We start from the raw sequence: 20,304 nt of genomic DNA, 5'->3' as shown, positions 1-20,304 counted from the left end.
CTGTGTCTGTAAGATAGTGGACCAAGCAGTAGAAAATATATCTTATGAGAGAAGAAGGTAGAAAATTTGTTTTCTAATAACCTATAATATAATTTAATATATACTAAATGTTAGAATTCTAGATTAAATACATACATATGGATATACACACGTAACTGAAGCAAAAATACCGGACTTGCTGGAAATGCTCGAATCTGTCACATGATTCTCTCTGGAGTCAGTAAAAGCCCAGGTAGAAAGTTAATTTTTAATATTAATAATACCTAAATTAAATTAACATGAAAGTTAATTTTTAATATTAATAATACTTAACGTTACCTCGTTCCAGATTGTGGATTCTCTAAGTGAGCTAGAGGCCTTAATGGAAAGGATGAAAAGGCTTCAAGAAGAACGGGATGAGGAAGAGGCATCTCAGGAAGAAATGACCACTCGTTTTGAGAAGGAGAAGAAAGAAAGCCTTTTCGTGGTCTCTGGAGATACGTTCAATTCATTTCCTCATTCAGGTGCTTTTTTCACTTCTTTGCCTTGTAGTTCTGAGAACCCTGACAGAACCCTTCAGTGACTCCTGTATGGCTGTGTAAGAATGACCCTACTGCCATCCTCCGTTGGTCTTAGTTCTCCTCCTCTCCCGTTCCCCAACGTGATCACTTTCCTTCTCAGGCTGCTGCATCTTTCAATGTATTTCAGATCCAGGTGAGGCAACTTCCAGCTTTGTAATCCATACTCTATCCTAGAAAAAGTGTTATTCAAAGCCAACCAGTGGCTTATAAAGTTTGATAGGAAGATTTAATTCAACCTATTTTTGTGATTTTTTAAAAATAAGTAAAATCTTGTTTCAATAGATATAATTTTTTTATTAAATCATAGCTGTGTACAATAATGCATTTATGGGGTACAATGTGCTGGTTTTATATACGATTTGAAATACAACAAACTGGTTAACATAGCCTTCACCGTACTTTCTTAATTATATAATTTTTAAAAAGAATTCTATACCTTAGTGGGTGGGAGTGTGGGAGGATTATTTTCACACTGCTACTGCTTTCCAGATTAGTTCTAAAATTACACTGTGCTTGCATCTGCATTTCTTTGGAATTCTATAAAGATGTGTTATTTAGGTCACTTTCCTAGATTGAAACTGGAGGGATTAATTTCATATTAAAATCTAAGAATCTTTTGCTCTAATCTTCAAAACACAGTTTTTCTAATACTCTATGAGGCTTTGAAATAGGATTGGAAACTTTTCAATTATAACCAGAAAAGATATTGAATATCACATAATAAATGTTATTAAAATAGCATAGACTCAATGTTATTAAAATAGCATAGACTCGATAAACAGCATAGACTCAAATACAAAGCTTACAGTCTTCAAAAGTCATCAATCTACATAACGTTTCCTTTTAAAATAGAGTTTCATTGGTTTAAAAGAGACCTGCAAAGTTACTGTCTTCGCTGTCTTGGTGAGGTTCGTGCCTGTGATCCTAGCACTTTGGGAGGCAGAGGCAGGAGGAGGTTTGCTTGAGGCCAGGATTTTGAGGCTAGCCTGAGCAAAAGTGAAATCCCTCTCTTTGAAAAAAAAAAAAAAAAAGACTGAACTGTAACTTGTTTGTTAATGTTAAATATAACATAGACCAGTAGCTCTCAGTTTTATCAGGAAGAACAAGAACCCCTTTTATCATTTCCCTTCATGATCTTTGTTATGAAAAATTTTAATTAATACCATCCATTGAAGGCAACTATAACTTTAAATCTATATAACTATATAATAACTATAGCCTCTAATCAGTAGGCAATTCCAGATAAAGAAACTTTATGTTTTACTTATTGGTTTAATATTCATTCTATAAACATTTATTGAGTACCCCATATGGTCTCAGCACTGTGGTAAGTACTAAGGCTTTAAGGGTAAATAAACATGATTCCTGCCCTCAGGGCACTCTCATGCTGGTGGGAGAAAAATAATTATAATACCTAGTAGAATAAGAAAGCACTGAACCCAGTCTGGTTAGGGAAGGTTGTGGACAGAAGTGGGACCTAGAGGAAGAACTCCTGCAGCCCTTGGTTCAAGATAAGTCTTTTGTTGTTGTTGTTATTGCAACTACTTTATCTTTTTCTTTTTAAACTTCATTCAAATTAATATGAGGATACAATATTTAGGTTACATTATTCTCACTTCCAGGGCAAAGTTCCATTTGTAGAAGAGCCCCTCACCCAGGGGGCGTGTTACACACCCTCACAATGTGCACATTAGGTGAGATCCTGCTTCATACCCTCCCTCCCTCTGCCATACGCCCCCCTCCAGCTTTCCCCTACCCCAGAACTGTACTATAATAGTGTTTATTATTCTTATGGACATGTAATTGTTTATATATTGATTTCATATTAGTATGGAGTACATTGCATATTTATTTTTCCATTCTTGCAATACTTTGTTAAGAAGAACATATTTCAGCTCCAACCAGGTAAATGTAAAGATGTAAAGACTCCATCTTTTTTAATGGCTGAGTAATATTCCATGGTATACATATACTACAGTTTGTTGATCCATTCATGGGATGATGGGCACTTAGGTTGCTTCCACGACTTGGCAATTATGAATGGAGCCGCAATAAACATTCTAGTGCAAATGTCTTTGTCTAAGATAAGTCTTCACAGACTTGAGTGTGGCAAAGCCAGGCAGTGGCTGGAAAGTACAGGAGGATGTGGTTAACAGCATCTAGTGCAAATGTCTTTGTCTAAGATAAGTCTTCACAGACTTGAGTGTGGTGAAGCCAGGCAGTGGCTGGAAAGTACAAGAGGATGTGGTAAACAGCATCCAGGCCCAGTAGTGAGGATATAGGACACTGGAAACAGGTGCCAAGTGGTTAGGAAAGACTTCTGTGACTTTAAGGAACATATGACCTGACATATTTTGAACATTCTGAGTAGAGATGTCTGTAAAACATCCAGTCTAGAAATGCCTAGCACAGCATCTTTCGCACTTTGGTGTTCATGTGCATCTTATTAAGATGTAGATATTGAATCAATCCGTCTAGGGCCGTCCTTAGAAGCTACATTTCTGTCACATCTCCAAGTGGGGCAGCGCTGCTACCACAGTAGGGGCAGCAAGAGGATATAGATCGGCAGTCATTAGAGGGTTTTAAGCTGAAGGCAAAATTTTGGAAGTCATCAACATATAATTAGAAGAAAAGATCAAAGGAGTGGAGTACAAATATTATTCAGGGAAAATAAGTGAGGGCAAAGGAAAATAATGAGCCTAGGGTGAACCTTATAGTAAACTAATATTTTAAAATATAATCATTTTTATTGAGGTTAATAATATTTATTTGCTTTCAAATATTAATTTTTGAGAGCTTCATTAAGATCATTAGAGCTGGAAGGATATAACTGTTTTCTTTCTTTAAGATCTTTTGATATATTGAAAATACATTTTGGATTTAAGCTTCTACCTTTTTAGATCCTGGAGCAGGGACTCTTGCCTTCAAAATTAAAGCTATGTTTGGGATCCTAGCTAAAAATATGTTCCTATTTTCAGGAAATAAAAAATTTCATTATATGTGTTTTTTACTCTTAGCCATTGTCATACTAAATTTGCTGGCTGCACAAAGAAAACATAGAAAAATGACTCAATAAAATAGCCAATTCAGTTATTTTTTATAGACTTACAATGTTTTAAACTAGAAATAGAAATATATTTTTTCCCATAAAAAGTTTTTTGATTTGACCAGTGTGATAAAGCACTCCAGATTCTATGTAGGAATTCTGAGAATATTTTTCAAGTCTTTTGAAGAAAATACATCTCTCTACAGGGGCACAATCTGCAGCTTGGTGACAGGGTTGACTGGCTTTTAGTTTTGTTTTTTAGGTTAGGAAAGTCTCCATTGCCGCAGCCATGTGTCCTCTGTCTTAAGTTAGCACTTCTTTAGGACGGAGAATGTGGATGATGAGCAAAATGCGATTTCCTTTGAGTGCAGACTTTGAAATATTTATGTAGATAGAATTAAAACTATAGTTTTAGATTTGTTGGTCACGGTACTCATTTTAACTTCTTAAGATGAATTTAGGGAAAAATATTTATGAATTGAGGGACTTTTGTGCATTTTTTTCTGTGCACAAAATTGTCTAGAAAACAAGTCTCTATTAACTTCTGATTTTAAATTAACACATAAGAGTTTTTCTTAGGATCAGTTCTCTCATTTCGTTAGTTGCTCACTTTTGCTTGTTTATTTCAAGATGTTTTAAAGTCATACAACAATTTAAAAATGTATACAAGCAAAGCAGAAACAAACATCAAAGGCAAAGGAACCAAGTATGTAATATTGTACTCAGTATCAGTATTTGCCAAATGAAACCACCTGGTTGTACAGTGTGGAAGGAAAATTCACCTCTAGAGAGACACCGTTTTACAGAGTTTAGTTATCACTCACTCTCTCAGTTTGATTTTACTTTGCAACCCACAAAACTCCTACTTAGCATAGGAGCCGCAGTAATTGTCACTACTTTTTTATTTTTTTTTTTTGCTACATTTCTAGTGATAATCACATGATGACTAAATTAAGGAAAGTATACACTAGTTTGTAAATGTTCATAGGTAATGCATTGAAAATGCCATCTTACAAGTATTTCTATTCACGTGTGCAGAGTGGAGCACATGGAAAGGTAAAAGTGGTCGTGGAACTGGACTGGAGATGAGCTTTAAAATTTCTCTACAGAGAGCTGAAAGTCACTTAAAAGCTTCAGGTCAATTTAAGTAATTTAACGTTTAGAAGTTTTCCACACTATCTTATACCAATCCATACTGTGTTTCTCATGACACTTAGGGCTGATAACGCTATTAGTTAACTTACAGTTATTTACTTCGGAAGTCAGTATTTATTTTTATATTAAACAATGAAAAAATGGATATTAAGTACATAACATAGTACTGGTATATAGTAAGTCTTCAATAAATGCCAGTTTCTTCTTGCCAGAGAATAAAGTTAGGGAAGAATTTTAATAAGATGTATCCAAATCGAGGGGTCTCAGCTGAGACGCTCAACATGAGGCACATCTTATCTCCCATCATCGAGCACCCAGTGGGGCCACGGCAGCAGCCTAAAGAAGGGTCAAAACTTGTGAGAAAAGATATTTATCCTCAGGATTTTCATAAAATAGCAGAGATTAAAAATAATGAAGTATTTCTAGTCTACCAGTTGTTTCTTTTGGAAGAGTCATCAAATATTTTTTAAGCCTCTCGAAATTTTGTGCAGTGAAGAAGTATAATTTTTTATTATGCCATAATGTTTTATGAACTATTTATTTTGTATTTATTTATTTTTTAAATATAAAACTGATTTAATCCTTCTTATGAAATAATTGTTCATTGCATGGAAATAGCTATTTTTTGAGAAATATCTGTTCATTTTCTAGAGTAAAGGGTAGTAAATAAAGCTTCATTCCCTTTTAATGGTTAAAACCAGAAAAAAGTAATTATAAAGTTGGACTTACCTAAATAAAAAATGAGTTAGAAGAAAATTATTTTTACGAAAATTAATATTCATCTGACTTTTGTAAATTTTCAGTAGCAAATTGTTAACATCCTCAAGTGTGCAGAAGTCAGCTTTCCTAAAATCTTACCATTCCTTCTCGTCTTACTGAGTACTACTTCATATATTCTAATCACAGTCTCATTAGCACACTGTTACTCCATATGTTGTATGCTTTTTTGTTTTCATGTGCACAGAAAGTGCGCATAGCTCAGGTGTAAAGCTCAGTGAATGCTCACAGACTGAGCCTCCCACTTAACTCGTACCCACATGATTTAAGACGACGATAGTCCAAATACCTGCTCTCCTCCTAGCTGAGCTTCCTTCCCAGTACTTCTGCCTGTGTGCTTCTTGGCAAGCTCATAGTGAACTATACTGAACTCACTTTCACTGTGAGTATGTCCAGATGAAACAGCATGTGATTTTAAGAGGTTTATCTTAAAATTAAACACAGAATGGTCTTTCATCTTTACCTCTGCTCTTTTTCCACATGCCACTTGACTAGGAATATTTAAGCTTTATGCTCACAGGCCTGTCCTATCTTCCACTCCCAGATTAGTAAAACTAGTGTATTATTTTTTGCTAGTACTTTTAGATATTTTAATTTAGTTAACTTTTTGCCTGAAAAACACAGTGAAATGGTAAGACTGCCAGTATTTGGTAATGAAATTGTATTCAAAGCTTTAGCAGTAGATATGGCAAATGAAGTTAAGCCATGGAGACAATGCTATTACTTTAAAACTCCATGGAAAAGCTAAAACATGGAAGAAAGTGGAGTTCAGTTTTGCTGTGTTGATGATATACAGTACCCTTAACACTAGATTGTTCCATTATTCTTAGATTTTGAGGATGACATGATTGTAACATCGGATGTCTCTCGATATATTGAAGACCCTGGTTTTGGGTATGAAGACTTCGCTAGACGAGGAGAAGAGCATTTGCCAACATTCCGAGCTCAGGTATGAGCTATCCGCAAGTTAGAGATCCTAGAAAATGCTGTCATTTTAACCGTTAGGTATTGAAATGTAAATAAATTGACTTTAAAGAAATTGACAGATTTTTTTTTTTTTTAAGCTAGGATCTGTAAATATTTTTATTTAACCTAGTTTTCAGCCTCATCTAACTCGAGGTCTCAATAGATGGATAATTATTTCAGTCTTTCCCCCCTAAGAAGGTGAAAGGAAACTGCATCATTATTTGCTTACTCACATGGAGGAGGGAGGAAATCAAGGGATATGGTCACATTAGTAAGTGAAAAGGCATTTTGTAATAAGATCATATACCTGTAGTTGGGCTTAGGGTTACCCCAGCACCTACCCATGGAAAATAGCCACAATATGATGCGACTCCTTAAGAGGAAAGAAGATTGGATTAAGACCAACTCCTTCATGCTGGTTTTAAATGATCTGCTAACTGTCCAAGTCACTAAGTAGGTTTAGTCATATAGGAATATTCCAACATCTCCTGAGGAGATTCCAAGATGTCCTTCCAGATAAGGGCACAGCATGCACAGTCCTGAACGTAGGAGCTGCCACCATTCATCACTAATGTGACAAACCCTGGATGGACCCTAGGGGGAAATATACTAGTGCTTTGATCTACAAACTCATCTGAAGAGTTCTTGGCAGCAAAGCTGCAAACCTAGAACTAAGTTAGAAAAGTTCTTATTCACTTACTTCAGTAATTATGTTTAATAAAAACATAGAGTTTAAATGGAGACTGCCCACTTTGTAATTGGATTCATTTTATTCTTTTAGGACTATACCTGGGAAAATCATGGGTTCTCCCTGGTAAACAGACTTTATTCTGACATCGGGCATCTTCTTGACGAAAAGTTTCGGATGGTCTATAATCTCACGTACAACACTATGGCCACCCATGAGGATGTGGACACCACCATGCTGCGCAGAGCTTTATTTAACTATGTGCACTGTATGTTTGGAATCAGGTATGTTCATTGGACAGACAGTTCTATACATTTCTTAGTGAAAATCTGGCATAAGGTCTTGTGCCTGTAGCTCAGCAGCTAGGGCACTGGGTTTGAACCCAGCCTGGGCCTGCCAAACAACAATGACAACTACAACAATAACAACAAAAAAATAGCTGGGCGTTGTGGCAGGCTCCTGTAGTCCCAGTTACTTGAGAGGCTGAGGCAAGAGAATCGCTTAAGCCCAAGAGTGTGAGGTTGCTATGAGCTGTGACACTACAGCACTCTACCCCAGGCAATTGCTTGAAACTCTGTCTTCCTGCCACCCAAATCTATTAAACTAGAATAGATTCTGCCCTCATGAAGCTTACATAAGCTCACACAAGAGCACTGAAATGAAATATATCAGCCAATATAAATTAATGGCCTCTAAATTCAGAAAATTTCCCTGTAGAGGACAGTGAGTAAATGAGTAAGATTGAATCATTTAATCAAGAAACCTGTTTTGGAGAACGTGCCTTGTTGAACTGGGTCTTGAAGGCTTTTATAGAAATAAATTTGCAGAAAGAGAAAATTTTTAGTTATTAATACATTTAACTTGACTATATACTATATTCTTTCTACCCTCTATGGGGTAAAAAGAGAAATCAACCTATTAAGCAAAGTATTTTCTATAATTTTAACTAAAAAACTCTAAAATTTCCTGATAAATCAACTAATAATACAACATTCTGTGTAAAAGACACTGTTGTGATAGTATGTAATAACTGAGTCATTTGTCCATTTAGCCGTCCTAGACAGTAAGTATCAAACAATCATCACCTTTTAAAACACATATTATATTGTACCTATACATAAGAAAAATAAACACTAATGGAGTTTAACTTAAATATAATAAATATTTATTATCTGCACAACAACAGATTATATTTATCTGTTGGGTGCTATAAGATAAAACTTATATAAAATCATCAAGATACTTTTTCTAAACTAGGCTTCACATTTGGGTTAAAAATTAACTAAAAATATAAAAGAAATTCTGCAAGCTCCTGACACCACCTCCACCTGCGTGTCTGCGCCTGCGCCTGCGCCCGTCTCCTCTGCCTGCTCTCCTGTCTCTGCTGTTACTTCTGTCTGTGCTTTTATGCACTTGCGCACAAAATCCCATCTCTCATTTTCTGTGCATCTCTGTTCTAGAAGTTCTTCCTTCTCTCTCCTATATAATCAGCTTTACTCCATTGAGTTTTTCCCATCAGGTAGAAACATGGTGTTATTTCTCCCATCTGTAAAGAAAATCCTGTCTTCAGCCTTGTTTTCCCTCGGGCTGCTGCCTCCGTTCTCTGCATCAGGGCTTTTCAACCTTTTTTATCTCACAGCACACTTGAACCTGTAGTTAAATTTCCGCGGCACGCTTAAATTACATTGATTAAAAAAACAAACAAACAACAACAACAGTAAAAAAAAAAATACTTACTGTGCTTTGAATTTCTTCCAAAAAATATAACTTAATTAATAATCTTTAAAAATTTTCCCAGCACACGTTGATCCTCTCAACGGCACACAGGTGTGCCACGGCACACCAGTTGAAAATCACTACTCTCTACCATGCATAGCAAATCTCTTTGAAAAATTTTATGTATTTCCTTGAGCATTTTCTCTTCACTCATTCTCTCTTGAGCCAGCTTACAGTGTCAGACTCTTATCCCTGCCAACCAATGGAACTGCTCTTACTTAGGTAGCCAGTGACCTCCACATAGTTAGCTCCTGTAGTTGGTTCTCAGTCCTCACCCTGTCTGACTGTTCAGTAGCTTTGAACACAGTGATCGCTCCCCCTCTCTGAAACACTTGACTCCAGCCTCGGAGCCTGCACACTTGCTGCTTTTTACCTTCTGGTCTGTGCTCACTCAAATGTCACCTCTCAGAGAAGCCTGTCTACCCACCGTAGGTAAAGTCACTGCTTCTCTCCTCCCACACCAGAGTTCTGTTTTTCTCTCCATAGCACTTATTTTACCATCTGATATACTGTATGTTTATCTCTCTACTTTTTTACTTTTTTCTTCAATAGAATTTAAGCTCTGTGAGACCAGGGGATCTTGTCTGACTTGTTCACGAGGGAGTCCCCAGTGCCTAGGAGGGACAATAGACACTCAGTGAGTGAGTGTTAGATGCCTCTGGAGACATGGCATCATGAAAATAGACAAATAAATAAACAGATAAACATTTGTTAGAACCACTGCTCCAGACCTGCAGCCCCTTGGTTGTTCCATGCTGCAGTGGTCACCCGTCACATCACAGCAGAGTGTCTCAGCACCCTGAGTAGCTGTCCAGCCTGGTGGTACACATGTTGGGCTATGACTCAGGTCCTAGGACTCTGCAGGGCACCAACACTCAGCTAGCAAGGACCGGCCCCAGAAGAATGCTCGCTGACAGTGGAGAACCAGCAATTCCAGAATATGTCAGCTGTTTAAAGCAGGCTTCAGTGGAATTTAACACAGCAAAATCTAGGAGACCAGAGTGACTCATTGGCACTGGGATCATACTGGTGGCACAGAAGAAATTTATAAAGTATTGATAATGACACTGCCTATTGTATTATTTAAAAAACACCCACCAAATTCTCATAGGGAAGAAATGATGGGAAATGGAGAGCAACAGTGTGTTTATCTGAAAGTTGGAGATGTAATTAAAACTGAGAGGGCCACTCTAAGAGTTACATGTACACTGGCCATGCTGACGGTCACATGGCTCTCCTCTAGGAAGAAGAAAATGCTCTCTTTTCTGGAGATTGCATCCTAGGGGAAAGAACAACTGTATTTGAAAATCTCTATTATTATATGAACTCCCTAAAAGAATTATTGAAAATGACACCTGATATTATATATCCAGGACATGGCCGAGTAATCCATCATGCTGAAGCGAAAATTCTGCAGTATATTTCTCACAGAAATACCGGAGAACAGATTCTTACGTTATTTCATGAGAACTTTGACAGATCATGTACAGTAATGGAGCTTATAAAAATGGTATTTACACAAAATGACTAAACATAATCTCTTGCCTCATTTGAAAAAACTAGAAAAAAATGGAAAAATACTTAGCAACACAGATCCTGACAAGAAATGGCAAGCCAAGCCTTAGTCTTAGATTAATGGAAACTTAGTTTTGTTTTTAGAGAATGGTTTTACACTCTACTGCTTTCTATAAATAAGACCATGGATTATTTATAGAAACTGTGGAGTCTAAGACACTGAAAATAGCCCTATCATCCTTTAAAATATTGTCATATTTATTCTAAAATATATAAGTTACATTATACATCTATAATATAAGCTAGTTGTCCAAACTTAGCCTTATAGCATTTTACCAAACAGAACCCAACAGTTTATCAATTTTTAATAGATTATATAAAATGGTTACTTTAAAAAATTTAATCTGTGTAATGAATAAAAACAAATATTTGTTAAACAAATCAACTAATGAGTTTGGGGTATTTAATTGCCAGACAATGAATGTCTCTTGATACCTCTTTAGAAATTTAAAATTTTGATTTGCCATTACAAAGCTGTTGTCATTTTGCTTGTAGGTATGATGACTATGACTATGGAGAAGTCAATCAATTACTTGAGCGAAGCCTGAAGGTTTACATCAAGACGGTGGCCTGCTACCCTGAGAGGACCACAAAGCGCATGTATGACAGTTACTGGCGGCAGTTCAAACACTCAGAAAAGGTGAGTGCTTCATGACTGAGCGTTAGCCCATGCGCGAGGGTTCCGCATGGGCAGTGATGGTGGCCGTAATCCCCATGCTTTGGAAGGCCAAGGCAGGAGAATCACTTGAGACCAGGAGAAAACATTCAATTAAAGTGCAGCAAATGTTCAGGATCTCTACTCACATCATAGTGTGAGAGCTGGCCTTGGGGCCTATGTCTTTTAACCAGTAAGCCTGAGAATCTTTATTCCACGGTTTCCAAGCTTAAAAATAAGAAAATCTTTTTAAGGTCCTAACGTTCACTAATTACTATATGACCTTAGCAGAGAATGTGATGGCCTCAGTACTTAGATTTTTCGAAGTCTTAGAACCAATCATATATCAGGTAAAATACCCATTTTACCTCCAGCATCTTTCCTTGAAAAACTTTATGACCTTTTTATATGTCTGTAAGAATTTTCTTCATTTTCTAGATTCTATGGAGAAATTCTCCTTACTCATCAGGAGATGATACCTAATAATATATATCTAACCCTAGAAATGTGTCAAAATAATTTAAAAATAATATAACATTTTTGTAGTAAATTTTGAAAACTGTGGTTCTTCATTTTAACCTGTCAACTGATATGTATCCCCAGAAGAAATGATCTTCAAGGTTTTATCTAAAAGACTCTAGGGAAGCTGTCTATGATGTCTGACAATTATCAAACACTAATGAGAAGCTGTTTGAAGCATCAGATTTTCACTTTAGTATCCTTTGAGTAAACACTAGCAAATATTAAAAGGCATTGCACAGGGCAAGCGTAAGCTGGAAGAAACGCAGGGCTGATTTTTAGCCAGATAAAATTTTTAGGAAAATTATTATTTATAAAAATTCATTTTATCTTACAATCCAAAAGATTAATTAGCTTTATGAAACATATTTTCTAACCAAATTATGGGAATTTTTTTAGATTTCATGGGTCACTATTACTGGTTGCAGAGCCATCTCTTACAAAGGCAGATTTGAGTGTTAGTTCTATCATGAATGTGCCTAATAATGCTCAGGCATGTCTTTGTATATTGTCTACATACACTTCAAAAACGTTTTCAGGTTTTTTTTAGTTGTTTTTAATGGTTGCTAAGCTGATAACATTTTCATTTCTAGGTTCATGTGAACCTCCTTTTAATGGAAGCACGGATGCAAGCTGAGCTTCTGTATGCTCTTCGTGCCATAACTCGGCATTTGACCTGAAGCATCCCCCACGGAAAGCGTCATGCGTGTGTAAAGACCTTTTCACCTAAGATATACATCAGAAGCTGTTTGTGATATAGCATCAAAAATTTTCAATTGTCTAGAGTCAAAGTTTAGCCGTTTTCTGTTTTGTTTTGTCTTTGCGGCTGTAATGTGCAATGCTGTGCTTTATTTTTCTTGATGCTCAACATCACTAACAACTGCAGAATAACACTGAGGAGCACTACTCTGCATTGTTTATAGTTGGAGTTTTGGATACTGACCATAAATCATGGACTTGGTTTGTTAATGCTTAACTTCAATGCTTTTGGGTTTTATATGTATGTGTATTTTTTTTCCTCTCTCTCTCTTTTTTTTTTTTTGTAAGTAAAAGCGCTTACAATCTGCTTAAGCAATTGCCTTTCAGATAATGAAATTCAGCAAAGAATGACCTCTTGTGGCCATTCTAAACTGTTAATGTTGTGTCCTAAATCTGGTGGAGGAAAAGCATGCGCCGTTGAACCAAGCTGCTCACTGGACACATTTGTGTCTCCAGGAGATTATTTGTCAGGCACTGTTTTTTTTTTTTTTTTTCTTTTTTGGTTGTTCTTTCTTTTTTTTTTTTTAACTGCTATTGGCGATAACGTGAAATGTGATACAGCCATTGTCCATAATTTAATGTGAAATTAATCATGATGAATTCTATAGCATGCTACTGAAATGTCAAATTCAGCTATTTCTTTCTCTTCTACAAGTAAAAGAGAAGTTTCGTTTTTCCATATCAGATGTATATATTAAAAGTGGAATTATACACAATCCTTTCTATCACTGACAGTAATCCTCAGTCATCCTCAGTGATCAGTGCTCAGAGTGCTGCTTACAGCTCATTTAGTTGGCACATATATCCCGTACCCACGTAAGACTGACCAAAAATTTTCTTTGCACATTTTTCCTCTTTCATAGTTATTTCTATAAATCAGTAAGCAAAGGAAGGCTGATATGTCTGTATTTCTTCCTGTTAGGCTTTTAGAAATTATTTTCCATGATATTTCTTCTTATAATAGGTTAAACAGTTTATTATTCAAAGGTAAAAAATGTGTTTCTATGCATTAATGTGATTGAACAACATCAACAAGAGTGCAATATGTTTAAAAAACTCAATCAAACTTCCCCCATCATATCACTGCAGAAGTGTCCTTTTAAACAGAGCCATAAAGAAATTTTTTTCAAATTTCTTTATTGCACAAGGCTTTTTTTTTTTCAGTTTTACCTTAACTGGGGTTGAATAATGTTCCTTTCATGATGCCAAAGCATTCCCTTCCCCAGAAAAATCTCTTTGGACAACTGGTTTTAAAAAGATATAAAATCATAGGGGAGGAATGAGCAGCCAAAAGGTCACTTTTTTTCATTGGTTTCTGTTGCTTGATTTGACTATCTTCAGAGAGCACAACTTTATGTGTTTATAGCTTTAATTTGTATTGTGTTAACGAACCAGTGAAGTGCCTCAAGAGATGCTCACAGCTAGCCAGTAGGACACAACTGCACTGCTTTTTAAACACTTTTTGGTTAATTAAGGGTGACTTGAATTTTACAGATACATGCTGATTTTTTTAAATATCCATTTTTTTCATAGTAAATAATACAGTTAAGATTTTCCGTTATAGTTCCCACGAAGATTTTATTTTAGATTTACTTGTTATGTAGGACTTAACTTTTTTCTCTCGGGAAAGAAGCGTGAACTAGTGTTTTGTTAAATCACTTTTCTCTTTCATTTCTCATCCTTTTCTGGTTCAGTACATTAGGTTGTTTTCCTTTAGATTTTGTTCCAGATAAGAAGACAAAGATGACTGTAAACCTATTAACATAAGGTAGTTCTTTATTTTTGGATTCCAGGATCTTGTTTGAAACCTTCCATGTGAGGAAAACATTACTAATATTTTTGAAGACAGGGTGGTTTATTTAAAGAGATTATTCAAAAAACTGGTGCCAGATCTCTACTGTTCTGTTGTATGCCATGTGTTGATTTTTGTTCAATATCACATTATATAGGTATGTATTAACCACAAAGTAAGTGTTAGGAGCATGGCGAAACACAGATGGCAATGTAAATGTCCATTTGATTAACTTCCCTAGTTTTAGAACTTTCAAGTTGAAGATACCTTTTATTCTTGGATTTGTTTTCTACTAGAATCCTTTCAACTAATAGCCATGTATTTTTGTGCAGGTGAACTGTATTCCAGGATGAAAAGTGATTTTTATGTATTAAAAAGGAGAAGAAATTCCCACAGAACACGAGATGAGCTTTAGACCAAAAGGGGAAACAAGGTTCAAGTAACTAAAATGGCCACTTAGTCTTTTTATTTTTATTTTTTCCCCTAGAAATGTAAGTAGTTGGAATTTAGGTTATGGAAATATTAGTGCCTTTAATAGATCTCTTTCCTAGCCAAGTTTCTTTTTAGCTCAGCGTTGATCTAGCTTATCAATAATTAGGAAAACAAGTTGACTTGGAACTATAAACAAAAGCAAAACCAATATGTTTATGAACCTCAATGAACCAGCCTAGAAAAATTGTCTTCTGAAGACGCTACAGCACCTGCTACCCTGCAGCTTGCCCCACATTCCAGGTGGTGGGTACGATTTTGTTGCTGTTAACTCTCGTAATCTAATGCAAACTTGAAATTCTGATGCGGTTTTCCAGGGTGGTATTTTTTCAGAGTATTGAATTTACTACATAGTAATTTATAGTATAGCTTTTTATATTAAAATGTGATATTTTTAAAAAGAGATATCTGGTTCAATTGGTATAACTGATAATGATGTGATTATACAATATGCTAATCTACATCTTGGACTCACATTGTGCCAAACTTAAATGTGCAAGTGTACGTGAGAAAAGCACATGTGAATGTGAATTCTTTAATCCCTTGCTTATTATATTAGTATAATAACCCACTGATGTATATGCTTGAATAATGTCTCTTTACTTTGGAATTTCAAATTTTCCAGCTTCAGTGGTAATTCTTCATTTCTCAGGTCACCTTAAGAAATATTTAGATACTCTCCCACCTGAAAATCTGTTCCTTGAGCAACTTGACTGTGGGAGTGGCCAGGCAGGTGCCTCACTGGATCCTTCAGATAAGTCTCCCTCAGGTGGACTGATGATAATTAGGGAAAGAGGCTTTAAAATGGGTCTTCCTTTTGAGCTATGTGTATTGTCTCATTTTCATTAGGAATTTGTCCCATTTGGGGTTCTTTTGAAATAAAACGTGGAATCCAGAGCATAGCTATGGCCTTTAATTGTTTTAAGCCCAAATAATGTTTTAAGCCCAAATAATGGCAGAGGAACACTGTATTGTTTTTAGAACAGAAAATTCAACCTAAGTTTTATATCAAAATCATATAAAATTTGAACCAGAGCTCCTATTTTAATTGTTATCATGTCTCCTAAAGATTTTAAATGCTTCTAAAAGCTAACTGATATTATTCTAGAGCAACTTTTTCCTTTTCCACCTTATAAAGTTTTTTTTAATCCAAAATCTTAGATTTCTATACCACAGTAAATAAAATTATCAAGAAATAATTAAAGATCTGTACTTAAAAGAGTTTACCACTATTAGTGGAGAGTGTATGCATATATGATAGATTCTTTTAAACTCTAAGGATAATTCATCAGAGAAAAAATAAATTTCAGTGCATGTTATAGAAAGGATTTGCACTGTGAGAGTAAAATGAGTTTTTTTGTTTTGTTTTATATTTTGTTGTATAGGACAATTCTAAACCATTTCTCCAAAAAGCAAGAACCTAAACTCTTCTCTTTATCTAATAGGACTTTTCTTCTTTTGTGCAAAGAGATGGCCTTGCATGGAGTAAAATGTGTGCAAGAATAATGCTATATAAATAGCATATGAAATTGGCTTAGTAGTACAATTCAAGAGCAAACTGAAAACAATGTTGCTCCTCTTTTCAGATTGAGTTTTAAGTTATCTAATTTGTATAATCAGAACCACTCTAGGCGGCCATCATCATAAACTATGTTTCCTTCTTATATCACCCTGGAGACTGAGTATCAAATTAACTAGTCTTTCTTCAAAGCAGTACTGTGACATGAATGTATTATCTCGGTCGGCAGAACCTAAATGCCCATTGTATGTAGAGCTGATTTCAATGCTCATTTGACTTGTTAGTAGTGTCTGCCCATGTGAGACCTAGAACAAAAAGAGTTGGGGTGAAAGGGATAGTAGAGGTGTAGGTATATGTCGAGGCAGAGCCCTGTGAGGAAGGAAAAGTTTTGAAAGAACACCTTGAACATACTGCTGAGAATGTGGCTGTCCTCAGCATCGTACACCTGATATAAAGGAAACATTCCCTGTGTGGGAGCTCTCATCTACACTCAGCCCACCCCTTCCTGCCTGCTTTCTCTTCCTCCAAGTGCCTGGATCCCTACACGCCCACTCTTCTCCCTTCCCTCAGCCCACCTTGGTCCGAATGCCCTCACAATCCAACCAGACATCACCAGCCACCTGCTGATAGTCACCAGCATTTACTTTTCTGAGTTAATCTTTGTTCATTCATTAAGAATATGGCATTGTTCCCACTCACCTCAGTCCTCCAGCTGTGTTTTGCTGTCCTTTGCCCTGGGCTCCTCCAGCTGTCCTGCAGCATCAGATGTAAATCTTGTCCTCCCCGCGCTATGCCACCCTCTTCCCAGCTGCCAGAATATCTTTCTCCTCTACCTCATCCCCAAAGAGCCTATAAATTCAGAGTATCCAATCTTTTCATGGATTCACTCTCTGCTGTTCAGTAATACTATTTCCATATTTTAAATAGATCATAAAAGATTTTTGCCTTCTATCAAAGTAGGAATCTTTATATTTATACATGATACAGAAATTGAACTATTTCTACCGTGCAGAATTTAGCATTTAGCAGGATTTTAAAGTGATCGATTGTCATCCTAACTTGGATTTATATTAGGTAATGAATACTGGTATTAATCCAAGCTATCTGAATGTAAAGTTAAAAAATTCTCCAGCAATCTGGAATGACCTGTAACCCTTGAGTAGGAACAGGAAATTTCTAGCATACAAATGGGGTGATGGTTCAGACATTTGTTTTATTGGTGTTGTTTGGACCTCGAAATGCATTTCTAATAGAAGGACATGTGACAAAGGATGTTTAGATGGGCCAATCGGGTCACAGAAGCCCCTTTAATTTGTAGATAGACCCACAGAATTGAGGACAAACATTTGACCAGGATTTCCTGGGTTAGACCAAGACTCTAACCCCCATTCTTATTCTTTTCTCATTGGAGAAAAAAAGTGTTCTATGAGATGAAAAGAGAATGCCCCGACTTTATAGTCCTTGTTACCCTGTCTGCACTTTAGGTCTATCCAGAAAGTGTCCTAAAGGGAGAGGAAGACAACAGCTCCTTCCCAGCCAGTGGGCACTCAGCTTTGTTCATAGATGTCAAACTAGATCAGGTCTCCACCATGGGCACTGCAGATGGTTGTCTGACCTAAAGAGGAACCATTCTGTTCAAGACCATTCTGGTGGTATTTGGACATTTTTTAGTTAATTCATGAACAACCCAACCTGACAGCAGTATCCAATAAATGCCTTTAAGGGCCCAAGAATGAATTGATGGCTTAGTTGAGAAATGAAGATTTAATGATGGAGACTAAATGGATGGTTTTTATTAAATCCTGTCATGAGTGTTCATTTTAACTTTAATTATGACTGTACCACCATCAAATATAAAATCGGAAAAGAAATGATACAGGAGAAAAGGAGAATAAATATCTGATTCTTTTGAATGCTTGTAGAAATCTTTCAAATAATGCAGTATACACCATAAAATAGCCTTTAGAACAAAGACCCCATTTTATATTTCATATGACAACATCAAACATTAGTAAGTCTAAATATGATAAATAAAATTTTTGTTATGTAAGTTTTGCTAAAACAGTCTATTTTCTTGCACCTCTGAAGTTAACCTCTCAAAAACTGAATGTATAAAGAGGGAGAGAAAAGCTCTGATCTTTAGTGTTGAAATATTGTTCATGAGTCCTGATTAGTTAAGTACATTATGATACTTACAGAATAAACTGAATTATACAGATCTTTCTTAAATTATTTAATCTTTACAAATTTACAACTGGCTCTCCTAAGTCTGACAAGGAAGGATCAAAAGGCAGGATAAAGTATATTAGTTGGGTGGCCAAGAAGTTTCCTTTGTAATGTGGAAAGACTATTATTGCCTTTCTGAATTTCTCTGGTTCTCTAACATTAAATAGTACCTTCGTTCACCAACAAAAGAGATCCAAACTATATGTCTAGTGCAAATATTTCCTTTGCATTCATATGCCTTCTCCAGATAGAAAATATAATTTCCCTCTTCCTCTTTCTCTTCGCATTTACTTTTTTCAACCCAAAATAAGATAGAAAGCAAACCACCAGCCAGTTTAGAGTCTTGTCCATGCTAATAGGCACATCCACACACAGTCTGAGCAAGGTAGTAACGCACCTGTCAGGGCAGCATGGCCTGTGACCTTGCTACTGGGATTAGCTCCTTCAAACCTGAAAATAACTTTCCTGGTCATGGAAGAACTGGATGTATCTTTTAACTTATGAAATAGGATTTGAACTTGAAAACTTTTTTTTAATCCTGATTTTGCAGGGCAGCTACATAATGAATGTATATATTAAGACTTTGTAGCTGAATTCCACACGAAATCAGATTGCCAACTTTTGACTTTTCAATTTTAGACATCATTTTATTCTTAAGTTGTGAGCGATATATGTAGCATGCTGTGAAATGTCTATTATAGTTCTTTAATTCATCAGTATTAATACAGAATTATCTTTTGCGTTCTTTGGTACTTTTTTTCAATGTAATCAGAAGCTGTGATGTTTTTGCCTCTGTAGTCCTGTGCTTTGTTACTGTAATTTTTTTTTTTTACGAAGCACGTGACTGTGGACTAATGTAAGGCGGATGACGTGATCTTTAAGACTGCTATATGTGTATATCAGTCTCTTACTCTATAAGGTTTTAAATTAGAATAAGCTTTTATCAAATAGATCATTGATGCAATTTAGGATTCACACAAGTTTCACTGTCAAATGGCGGTCTTATATTTATAGTTTCAATTCCGACAATAGCAAACTTAATAAACAGCCACTTTAAACTCGTTCTGGCAAACCAGACCCTGCTGTAGATATAGTCTAAGCTAGTTAAACATGTAAGCCTTTTCAACTCTTGATGCCCTCCACCTGAGTCAGCAGTTAAGGAGATCTTAGAACCCATGAAAGCTTTTTATATGTATTACTAGGTTTTATTTTTCTCTTGTTGCTGATTTTACAGTTCTGACTAAAACTGACCTGAACAGATCAGTTTATGTGTAATATTCTAGTGCTTTAATGCATTTTTGTTTTTTCTGGAGGGCTGAGTAACATTATTTGAACAGATACGGAAGGAACTGTTAGTGAGTCAAGACAAATACATTTGAAATAAAGGAACTGTGTATTAACATGTTAACAATTCATAACTGCACTTTTTATGACATTTTGAAAATCTATTTATAGGTACAGAACAATGGGTTTTGTTAAACTGTATCACATTTATACTTGCAGAAATTTATTTCATTGTTATTAGTAGGAATTTTATTGGTTCAATAAAATTGGCAAAACTGAACACTGATCATTTGCTGCTTTATTTATTTTTATCGGAGTAGCGCTCCTGCCTGGGCTTGTTTCTGCTGGTATTGAGACGGGCATTCTGAAAGATAGCTGAATTGCAGGAGTCATTGTTTTCATTGATTTTATCCAGATCCACAGTTTTCTTGTGAATTTCTTTTAATCACTGGATATTGCATTTGTGGATTATTGCAGTAGTGTAAGTTATGCAAAATGTATAGTTATTGTTACCTTAA

General features: G+C 35.8%; 1 protein-coding gene and 1 pseudogene across 1 annotated transcript in view; both read left to right on the top strand.

The window, feature by feature from the left end:
- Window positions 1-20,069, top strand: part of SESN3 (sestrin 3) — an 89,470-nt gene extending 69,401 nt beyond the window's left edge. The window contains exons 6-10 of the mRNA XM_053561343.1: window positions 329-503; window positions 6,369-6,487; window positions 7,286-7,476; window positions 11,039-11,183; window positions 12,311-20,069. Of these exons, the coding sequence (XP_053417318.1) occupies window positions 329-503; window positions 6,369-6,487; window positions 7,286-7,476; window positions 11,039-11,183; window positions 12,311-12,397 (717 nt within the window). The 3' untranslated portion in view covers window positions 12,398-20,069. The remainder of the gene's footprint in view (window positions 1-328; window positions 504-6,368; window positions 6,488-7,285; window positions 7,477-11,038; window positions 11,184-12,310) is intronic.
- On the top strand, window positions 8,720-10,593 carry LOC128565264 (endoribonuclease LACTB2-like; annotated as a pseudogene).
- Window positions 20,070-20,304: the final 235 nt, after the last annotated feature.

The sequence above is a fragment of the Nycticebus coucang genome, chromosome 14 (genome assembly GCF_027406575.1).
Source record: "Nycticebus coucang isolate mNycCou1 chromosome 14, mNycCou1.pri, whole genome shotgun sequence".
Classification (NCBI taxonomy): Eukaryota; Metazoa; Chordata; class Mammalia; order Primates; family Lorisidae; genus Nycticebus; species Nycticebus coucang.
This window is presented reverse-complemented; position numbering and strand designations above follow the sequence as displayed.